Source organism: Oryx dammah, unplaced genomic scaffold, assembly GCF_014754425.2.
Source record: "Oryx dammah isolate SB20612 unplaced genomic scaffold, SCBI_Odam_1.1 HiC_scaffold_2, whole genome shotgun sequence".
NCBI lineage: Eukaryota > Metazoa > Chordata > Mammalia > Artiodactyla > Bovidae > Oryx > Oryx dammah.
In genome coordinates this window covers 184,785,399-184,797,210 of record NW_024070186.1, presented here as the reverse complement: position 1 = coordinate 184,797,210, position 11,812 = coordinate 184,785,399, and the positions used below count along the sequence as shown (strand labels likewise).

Here is an 11,812-nt window from a genome sequence, read left to right as displayed (position 1 = left end):
TCACATTATTACTATGCAAAGAAGTAGATTTGTAAAACTGACAGCCCTACCTCCTGTAATGAATAAAGTAACGAGAGGAGAGAAAAAAAAAGTAATGTGAGGACCACAACCTTCTCTTCCAAGCAGGACACATTTGGTGAGACCATCCAGACCCTTTTCACTATAGGTAGGCTCCCCACCTGTGGAAAGTAAAATTTGCTTTCCTGTGTTTAGATCAAATTTATAAAAAATCCCATAATGGGAGATGATTATATCAATATGCTGTTGAAGGGAAAAAAAAATTCATGATAAAACATTTCAGAGAGGGCTCACCCTGGGGCATAAGGAAAACCACATTTGGCCAGTTGGCCACATGTGGGTCAAACCAGATGGAGAAAAAAGGCAGTTATATGTGCTAACCTGAGTTCTCAAGACAAAGACTTGCCTGAACTCTTGATGCTATCATCTGACATCTTCACGTTTGGTTTTGTAATTTCCTGTAGCCAACAATATTGAGAACATGTGTATTTATTTTCAAGGATAACAGGAGATAGCAGAGCATATTAAACTGCCTACCCTCCTACCCAACAACTAATGGATAAGGATCACAGAAACAGGATACAAGTAAATAAGTGGTAGTGGTTTGAAGAGGTTAATTAAGGAGCTGAGATAACACTGCCAGTACAATGAGAAGTTGCATTTGGGCTATAGCCTAGCCATGGGGACCGACTTGCCTAGAGACCACTTAAGAGAGTACATGTTTTTTAAAGAAATCATTTTTTTTTTTTAAAGCAGAGGAGTATTTATTATTTGACCACACTGTGTGGCATGTGGGATCTTAGTTCCCTGACCAGGGATTGAACCTGCATCCCCTGCATTGGGAGTACAGAGTCTTAACTACTGGACTGCCAGCGACATCCCTGATGCTTTAACAAGGCTCTTTCCAGACACCGTTGGATTACTTATGCACCTGCTTTTGTAAATAAAGATTTATCGTAACCCAGCCACACTCATTCACGTATGTAATGTCTGTGACTGCTTTGGGACTAGAGTGGCAGAGCTGAATGGCTATGATAGTCAGCAAAGCCTAAATGGTTTCCTATCTGGCCCTTTACTAAAAAACAAAGTTGGCTGACCTCATTTATGCGAATATCTCAAACTTCAAAAATGAATGCTGGTACCTTAATGAAAGTTAATTTCAAAATGATATAGGCAAGTTATTTGTGCTCTCTGTGCAACTCTTTTCCTTAACTGTAAAAGTGGTATAATAATCATGACTGCCCCTTAAGACTGTTGTGCAGATTTAAAGACCTAATACGATGGGACTTCCCTGGCGGTTTGGTGGTTAGGACTCAGGGCTTTCACTATGGTGGCCTAGGTTCAATTCCTGGTTGGGGAACTAAGATCCCACAAAGCTGCACAGCGCCACCAAAAAAAAAAAAAAGGCTCTATCTTGAACAACTTAGAAGGGAGTGAACCTGATGTGCTCTGGAAAACCACGTTTGGGGAGTTCAAATGTGCCTCTGGTGGTAAAGACACAAACACTAAAAATGCATGTGAATGCCTAAAATGTGACTAGAAAAAATACATATGATACACATGATTTTAAATGTGTATATAATGAAATTAACAAATTAAATATTACAAAATTTCAGAGATGTTCAACCCCATCTCCCAAAAGTAACATAGTCAGAATCTTTTCTTAGGTTATTTTATTGTGAACTTATACTTCATATTCTTCTTTAGAAATCCAAACAAAACAATTAAATGAAATAAAAGGTGAAAGTCTCAACCCTGCACATATATAAATATATACTTATCCTCTATTTATTATACCACAATTTGCTTTTTTTTTTTTTTAATTGCTAAACTAGGTTTTGATCTTCCAGGGTTTGTAGACCTACTTTTCCCTTTAATGGCTACTTAGTATTTTCTAGCATGCTTATAACCTAATTTATTCAGTCCTTACAAGCTACTTCTAATTTTTTGCTATTTTAAATTGAACTGCTATGAATATCCTTATGTGTGTGTTTTATTTCTGCAGGATATACAGATACAGAAGGGGGCAAACTTAATAGAGCTATTGAGAAAAATTTAGGTGCACAGTTTGCCTTAGAATAAATCTATTGGTGCTAGAAAGAAGACCTGCCAGATAACAGGATAAAATATTAACAACTGAAATGCAAGGACAAAGATGGATGAATTTAACTCTGAAAGTATAAAACCTTCTGTATAATCAAAATTCACAAAATCAATATTTCTAAAACAAGAATAAAGAATGAGTAAAATGTTTGTAACAAATATGAAATGTACTGTTATCAGGATCGCAATAACTCAATTGGCAATAAAAGGAAATTAAAATACTATAAAATTTAAAATAAAATTAATATGGCTATTAATATGTAACTACTGAATTAGAAATTTTATAGAAAAAAAATGAGGATGGTTGAAGCTTAGGGAAAATCTGACAACTGAGGGAAAATCAGTTTGTTTCTACCTATTAAAATCCATACCCCAAAAAAATCTATGTGTGTTGAATCATTCATCCTACATTTAGATATTTGTTTGAAGAAATAATTCAAACAGAAAAGTATGAGAAGAGGACTTTAAACAAAGTTAATCACTGTAGTATTATTTAGAACATTAAAAAAATCTGAAGCCTTGATATCCACAACAGCAAAGCACTGAAGAGGATAGACAGTATAAGAGAGTTCACATAAAATTTAAAAAAGTAAGGAACAATGGCAATAGAGGCTATATAAAGGTGATGGAATTATGACTGAATGTCATTTAGCATTAATGTTTTCTCAATGCATAATATTTTTAAATAGCTAGAGAGTATACAAAATAACAAGGAAACAAGGTTTCCAAGGCAAACTGTTTGGAGTAATAATTTCCCTGAATGGGACTTGTTTTTTCTGAGCATCCTGGGATGCTCCTATCCCTGATTAAATACCAACAGATACCAAGTTCAGGCTGAGTGTCATCAAAATCTTAGTGAACCAAGTTTTCACAACACAAAAATGTGTTACAAACTACAAATGTTCTATCAATGTTACTACAAATGTTCTACCATCAACATCTGCTTTTTATTTACTATAAAGACACATCAGGGCAAAGAGACAAAGTACTAAGTGAAATATAACAAAACAAACTTATTTATGTATTGCTGTATAAGTACTTACCAAGTAATAACTGTAGTATATAAAATATAAGTCCAAAGATACTGTTTGGCTGGTTTAATACACCATCCTTTCCAAAAATGGAACCCAAAAGACCAAATCCTCGACCCCATCTGTAAAATAAAGAAAACCAGTAACCCTATATTTAATAGAGTTTTCTTCTTTTTTAAAAAGGAGAACTATCTGAGCATTTCCTGCCCACATACCCATCTGAATCTCTAAATTGCCAGTTTCTATATAGTCTTTTCCAAAAGGTTGAACAAAGCGTTGTTTTTCTGATAGCATTAGTATTTGCAGAGGAAGGGCTCTTTGAATTTTAAGCCAGGGTCTCTTTGAAGCAGCATTACTGACATTCTGGGCTAAATAATTCTTTGTGGTGGAGAGCTGTTCAGTGGGGGGCATTACAGTGTATTTAGAGGTCCCTGGCCTCTACACCCCCCTCTCCACCAGCTGCGCCTACCAAAAATGTCTTCAGCCATTGCCAAAGATACCCTGGGGGCAAAATCACCCCCAGTTGCAAGTCATTGATGTAAGCTGTCCTATTTCTTCACTCATAGTACATAGAATGAAACTTTTCCTGACCCAAGTCATGCATGAGGAGACATATCCTGGGAACATTATCTTTAAATGTCTATCCAAAACTAAAGTTCTTCCTAGAATCTTACCTTATAAGTAAAAAGTTGATGCATTATTTGCCCCATCAGTTTTTATTTTAGTTTAACTGAAAATTTTGCATTTGACTTTCAATTTTCAGAATCTTATTTTCTTATTAAAAATTTATTAAATTCTGATTTAATAAAATTTGATATAAATAATAGACTAACACTTACTTTGGATAAAAACCTTTAATGATAACTTTAACCTTTGTCAACTCCAAATGGCACTTGGCATCTACCACTACAAGGATTCAATCATGTGCTGCTGCAGCTGTTGATTTTCAGTACCCCACAGGACAGGTTTTCAGATAGTCAGATATGTTCAGGAGCTGATTTCATGAGCCCAATTTTTCTATCTCCTCATATCTAGAAAAGCACTAAAATCCTTCGTAGTGACAACTGCTCCTGACTAGAAGAAACCTGCGAGAAAATACGAGCTTGACTGTATGTACTGCCCCCAGCCAAGGTCATGTTCCTCTGCTGATCTGAAATGCTGTCTGCCGGGCTACAGTCCTCATTTTGCCCCAAATAAAACTTAACTTGCAACACTCACGTTGTGCATTTTTTAAAGTCAGCACTCTGAATGGAAATGCTTTATAAAATACCAAAAAGAAAGTGTTTTCAGTCTGTAGCAAAGTGCTCAATAAAACCTAAACTTTGGTTCTGAAGACAAACTATCTAAAGATAAGGATAAATGAATGATTCTTTATTAGTTGCATGACTTCAGTAGTCCAAGAAATAGTGAATCTCTTCATAATGACGAGGGTGGGAGATAGTATGACCCCAATTTTACAAATAAGTGAACACCATGAAGATTGTTGTTGTACAGTAATTTCATTTGGGGAGAAGTAATGGTGTTGGAGAAGACTCTCGAGAGTCCCTTGGACTGCAAGGAGATCCAACCAATCCATTCTGAAGATCAGCCCTGGGATTTCTTTGGAAGGAATGATGCTAAAGCGGAAACTCCAGTACTTTGGCCACCTCATGCGAAGAGCTGACTCATTGGAAAAGACTCTGATGCTGGGAGGGATTGGGGGCAGGAGGAGGAGGGGACGACAGAGGATGAGATGGCTGGATGGCATCACGGACTCGATGGACCTGAGTCTGAGAGAAACAGGGAGGCCTGGCGTGCTGCGATTCATGGGGTCGCAAAGAGTCAGACATGACTGAGCGACTGAACTGAACTGAACTGAACGGACAGGTAAATGACCAGGTTATCTTCAGAAATTAGCTATTAACAGGAAAACTGAGAAGAGGGGGCCGTATTTTAGATCAGAACTTTTGAAAACTTTACACTGCATCCCAGAGGATTTTGTTAAACTGCAGATTTTATTTCAGCAGGTCTGTGATGCATTTCCAAACAGAACAAAGTGTTCCCACGTGATGCTCATGCTTCTGGTCTGAGGACCACTCTCAGCACCACTGCTTTACATGGAGAAGGGGTGGAAGGAGCTACTATACAGCTAGATGGTCAGGGGAGGCCTTCTTCAGGAATGAATTCGTGAATGAGGAGAAGCAGCCAGTCTCAGGAGCAATGGCAAGTAGGAAGGCCTGGAGGCAGGCAAGAGCTCAGAGTGTGTGAAAGGCCATCCAGCTGACTCTGAGGAGGGAGAGTGACAAGAAGATAAGGCACCGTCCCATCACTTACGTAACTTACAGCCTTGTCTGTGGGCCGTGATGAAGACTCTGAATTCTAGTCTAACTGCCATGGGAAGCCACTCAGTGGCTTTTGAACAGGAGAGTAATAGAAGCTTTATAATGATCACTCTTGACTATGGTGTCAAGAACAAACTGCAGGAGGGCAGGGACAAACTATGCAATCTGCCCTCTGCATCTGAAGTAGGAATTCAAATGTAAATCACCAACTTTGGCAATGGAAATAACTGCGCATACTGCCAAAATTGTCATAAGTAAACAATTTTTATTCTAAGCATTGGTCTGTGCTTAACTATCCACATATGATCCTGTGGATATGTTCCTCAAAAACAACGCAGTAATCCACAGAATGAATATACCATTTCATCCAAGGAATATATGCATAAGGTTTAAATATCAAATAACACTGAAAGTCTTATAAAACAAAATCGAGATATTTCCTACTCCAGCCCTCTCTACACTCAGCTCTGATCCCCACAGGCAACCACTTTGATACTTTTTAATTATTTTCCTCTTTTATTTCCACATTTCTAAAGTATATCTTTACATTGCTATTTCTTGATTTATCAATTCTAAATGCCATCTTTTGACATTCTAATATGGTAGAGCAGAAAGCTACTTAAACAAAAACATTTTAACATAGAAAGCTTCAAATGTACATGCACAAAGTGAACAGAGCTGGGTAGTAACCTCACGTCCCTATCATGTAGCTTTGAAAATTGTGCCTTTCTTGTTTTATTGCCACCTTTAACCACTAACCACTTGATTATTTTTAATTTTTTTAAGGTAAAATGTATATAAATGCACAAATCTTAACTGTATAATTTTGACCAATACAAATACCTGAGTAACCCTGGTATACAAGTTGTAATCGTGGTATAGCAATTCTGGAGTGTGAAGTAATTCTAGTAGTGTGAAGTGAGAGTGTAAGTACCTTTCATTAAAAAAAAACAAAAACCACCTCAACACTATAGAGTGCTTCCATCTCTCAAATTAAATTTTTAGCCCCTTTCCAGAAACCTGTTCTCCTCTCTGCCCACGAGCAAGAAGTACGTGACTGCCGAGGCTTGTACAAATCCAGCCTCAGAACCTTAGTTCGATCTCTGGTCTCCTGGATTGCAGTGCTGTGCTCTTTCCTTTATCCTGCATAACATTATAAAATGCAATTACTGGGACTTCCCTGGTGATCCAGTGACTCAGTCTCCATGCTCCCAACGCAGGGGGCCCAGGTTCCATACCTGATCAGGGACTAGATCTCACATGCTGTAACTAAAGATCCCCTGGAGAAAGAAATGACAACTCGCTCCAGATTCTTTCCTGGAGAATCCCACGGGCAGAGGAGCCTGGTGGGCTCTACAGACCATGGGCTTGCAAAGAGCTGGACATGACTGAGCACACATACAAATACAATTAATAATGCTGAGTATAGCTTAATACATTTTGATAAAGCTGATGTAATAACTGTGAGCAAGTCAAGTAACTAGCAAAGTAGACTGGCAATATAAGATTATTTTCCTTGGAAAGGTAAGAACAGATTGTCATTAAAGACACTATGCTGCACAATTGCAAAGGATGGTGTGAGTCATTAAAAACCCTTAGTGAATCTTTTTCTCAAGTTGGAACATTTGAAAATACTATAGTTTTCTCCCACTTCTAAGGTATACAAAAGTGTATGTGCTACTTTACACTTGGCTTTGTCTTAGTTTCTAACCGTCTTCTCCTTGTCCCATCTGTATTCAAAATTCTATTATACCACTTATCTGCAGAGTTGCCCCAAGTACCTTATGGAACAAGATGGGATATTAACCGATTGAGCAAAAAAAAATGTTTTCTGAAAGTACTAGTTATACAGCTGTTCATTTTACTTCAGTATGATAACATAAAAGAAGAGATTATGTAATTGATAACTCCTCTTTAATCTTTGACTCTAAAAAAAAGGTTCATCTTTGACCCACATAGTAAGTTCCTTGAATATTTTGCATTTGGGTTCGAAACAACCAATACCATTCCCTAAACTATGATAAGAAATTGCTGAAGGGTTTTTAAACACTCCTAGTTTTGCCAGAAACAACAACTCTTAAAACCAATTGCTCTCCAACCTGGGTATCCTCAGTCACTGAGGATAAATCTAAGACATTATTTGTCTCCTTCATTATCATTCTCTCACAAGGGTATAGGGGAGTTTTGCAAAGGCTACATGCAGATCTCAGGACCTTATGTGAGAATCAACAGTCTTACCTTACAGCAGACATTAAAGAGACTTGCAATAAGAGAAACTATGCAAGTCTTTCCACTATCGTGTGTGTGCGTATGTGGGGTCGGGGGGGTTATTATTCATAATATTTTGTTAACATATAATGGGTTGATTATGTTTCAATGAATGGATGCATATTTAAACAGTTTCTCAGTTTGTAACTTCTAATACAGCCAAAATACCAAATACAGATATAACCCACATAAACAAAGCCTTTTAGGGGTATTCAATAATTATGAAAAGTATAAAGGGGTTCTCCTATTGAAAAGTTTGAAAATCACTGCTTTTGACCAGTTCCTCCCCCCAAAAAAAAACCCAAATCACAAATCAGACAAAATTTTATAAATGGTTGAGATACAGCAGAAATAGAACAAACAATCCTAACATCTTCGTGGAATCAGAAAAGACTCTGAATAGCCAAAGCAATCCTGAGAAAGAAGAACAAAGCTGGAGGCATCACAGTCTTTGATTTTAAACTATACAAAAAGCTGCAGCAAGCAAATCAGTACGGCAGTTGCATAAAAAGAGACACATAGATCAATGGAACAGAACAGAGGGCCCAGAAATAAACCCACACATATATAGCCAATTAATTTATGATAAAAGAGCCAAGAATATACAATGGGGAAAGAATAGTCTCTTCAGTAAAGGATGTTGGGAAAACTGGACGACTGCATCAAAAGAATGAAACTAGCCACTATAGACACCACACATGAAATGAACTCAAAATGGATTAAAGACGTAAATGTAAGAGATGAAGCCATAAAACTCTAGAAGAAACAATACATAGTAAGCTCCCTGACATTAGTCCTGGCCATGATTGTTTGGATTTAACACCAAAAGCAAAGGCAACGAAAGCAAAAATAAACAAGTGGGACTACATCGAACTAAGCAGCTGCTTCAGGGCAAAAAGAACCATCAAAAAAAAAAAAGAAAAAAGAAAGGGCAACCTACTGAATGGGAGAAAATATTTCCAAATTATATACCTGATGAGGAGTTAATACCCAAAATACATAAAGAACTCATACAGTGCAATAGCAAAAAATCAAACAATCTGATTTTTAAAATGGGCAGAGGAACTAAATAGACATTCTTCCAAAGAAGACACAGTTGGCCAATAGGTATTTGAAGGTGTTCAACATCACTAGTCATAGGGAAATGCAAATCAAAACCCCAGTGAGATATCACCTCACACCTGTTAGTATGGCTACTATCAAAAAGACAAGAAATGAGTGTTGGTCAAGATGCGGAGAAAAGAGAACGCTTGCTGGTGAGAATGCTTTTTGGTGTAGCCACTGTGGAAAACAGTATGGAGCTTTCTTAAGCAACTAAACATAGAACCACCACGTGATCCGGCAGTTCTATGCCTGGGTATTTATCCAAAGAAAACAAAAACGCTAACTGAGAAAGAAGTACCCTTATCTTCACTGTAGCATTATTTACAACAGCCAAGACATGGAAGCAAACTAAAATGTCCATCAGTGGGTGAATGGGTAAAGAAAACTTGGCATATAATAGGTTAGTCAACCATAAAAGAGAATGGAAGTTTGCTATGTGTAACAGCATGGATAGAACTTAAGGGCATTACGCTAAATGAAATAAGTCAGAAAAAGATAGATACTGTATGATCTCACTTATATGTGAGATCTAAAACAACAACAAACAACAAATGAACAAAAAAACTGAGTTCATGGGTACAGAGAATAGATTGGTGGTTGCCTCAGGGAGGGAGGGAGCAAAATTGGTGAAGGGAGCAAAAGGCACAAATTTCCAGTTATAAAATGAATAAACCCCGAGGGTGTAATGTAGAGTATGCTGGCTACAGTTAAGAATACTGTGTTGTATATTTGAAAGTAGCTAGGTAAGTGGATTTTGAAAGTTCTCATCACGAGAAACACAATGTTGTATACTTGTGTACGGTGATGGTTGTTAACTGGACTTATAATGGTGATCATTTTGCAATATATGCAAATATCAAGTCAATGCATGGTACACCTGAAATGATATGTCAATTATACCGCAATAAAAGAAATATTATACCTTTCAATATTTTCATTTTATTTTTAAATAAATTATATTTTTAAAAGATTCCATGGCTGTAACTTTTTTTTTAAAGAAGAAACTAACAAATGTTGATGAGAATGTAGAGATTTGGGAACCCTTGTATACTGCTGGTGGATAAAAAGGTGCAGTCACGGAAGAAAACAATTTGTTTGTTCCTCAAAAAGTGAAATATGGAATTACCAAATGATTCAGCAATTCCACTCCTAGGTATATACCCCAAATATCTGAAAACAGGTATTCAAGCAAGTACAAGTATACTTGTTCACAACAGCCCTATTCACAACAGCCAAAAGGTAAAAACAAGTCAATACTCAAAACATGGTATATCCATACAAAGGAATGAAGTGCTGATACATGCTACAACACGGATGAACCTTGAATAATTATGCTAAATGAAAAATGCCAGACACAAAAGATCACATCCGTATGAGAGTTTCAGGACAGACAGATCCACAGAGACAAAGTAGGCTAGTGGTTGCCAGAGGCGAGGGGAGGGGGGCAGTGAGGAGTGACTGCTTAATGAGTACAATATCTCCTTTGTGGGTAATCAAAATGTTCTGCCGCTAGATGAGGTGCTGGATGCGCAGCACTGCAAGTGTGCCACATGTCACTGAGTGTTCTCTTTAAAGTGGTTACCTTTGCACCAGTCTTCCCCCAGCTCTTCCAAAATATGTGAAGAGGCCAGACTCATCTTGTGAGGCCAGCACGACCCTGATACCAAAGCAAAGTTTTACTACCAGAAAACTACAGGCCAATACTCTGATGAATATCGATGCAAAAACTGTCAATAAAATACTAGCAAACCGGGACTTCCCTGGTGGTCCAGTGGGTAAGACTCTGAGCTCCTAATGCAGAGGGCCTGGGTTTGATCCCTGGTCAGAGAACTAGATCCCACATGCTGCAACTAAAAAGATCTTGCATGCTGCAACTAAGACCCTGTGCAACCAAAAAAAGAAAAAATACTAGCAAACCAAAGTCAGCAGCATATTAAAAGGACCATTCACCATGAATCAAGTGGAATTTACATTCAGGATGCAGGGATGATTCAATTTATGCAAATCAGCCAATGTGACACATCACATTAATAGCATGAAAGAAAAAAATCATGTAATCTCAACACATAAAAAGCATTTGATAAATTTTACTGCAAACAATCTCTTTTCATTATGGAAAATCTACCAAAGCTCTAAGATCATGACTAAAACATTCAGGAATACAAAATTAGTAAAGAGAGGAAATGACTGACTATAAGAATATAAGGGCTCCCCTAGTATTTTCCTTACTCTGAGAAAGACTTTACTGAGATGCTTGCTTACATTCCTCACTTAAAAATACTCCTTTTTCTTATAAATATACCCAAGACAATTGGACTCTAGCTTTTTTTCCCTCTTAAATTCCAGCTTGGTTAATGAAGTATATTTTGCCTACAATTTTCTAATTTTAGATCTTATAAGCATGATGTAAGCCTATTGGTATTAGTCTATTTTAGCATTTTAAACTGTATGTTTTGATGTTATACAACTCTTGGAAGTACACTTTACTGAAAAAAAACAACCAACCAACCAATCTATATAAGCTGCAATCTCCAGAAAAATCCAAGTGACTTCCAAAGTTGGCTGGGGGCATTATGACATTATGAAGGGATATGGCAAAAAGTTGGGCATCTTCAAGAAAAATAAGATTGTCTTACAGCAGCTTTAAAATAATCCTACAAACGTAATTTACACAAAGGAAGTCTACTCACTGCGGACCTGCTTCCTGCCAGGCATCCAGAGACAGCAGTGCCAAGAGCAAGAGTTTCAGAGTCAGATAAACTTGGTTTTACTATCAACAGGTTTGATGACTTTCAGTGAGTCACTTAACCTTGAACTCTGAATCCCTCATTTGTAGAATGGAGATAATTATGGCAGCCAATTCACAGGACTGTTGTGAGAAATAACTGTGTTGAGAATAATTATGTAGTGGTTTACCATTTAAAACAAAATTTATTGAAGCATGGTTGATTTACAACGTTGTATTTA

The 11,812-nt window shown here is 37.2% G+C and overlaps 1 protein-coding gene across 1 annotated transcript in view; it reads right to left on the bottom strand.

Annotated features, from left to right (window-relative positions):
• Positions 1–11,812, bottom strand: part of VKORC1L1 (vitamin K epoxide reductase complex subunit 1 like 1) — a 55,168-nt gene that overhangs the window by 4,559 nt on the left and 38,797 nt on the right. Inside the window, exon 2 of the mRNA XM_040260499.1 lies at positions 3,165–3,274. Within this exon, the coding sequence (XP_040116433.1) occupies positions 3,165–3,274 (110 nt within the window). The remainder of the gene's footprint in view (positions 1–3,164; positions 3,275–11,812) is intronic.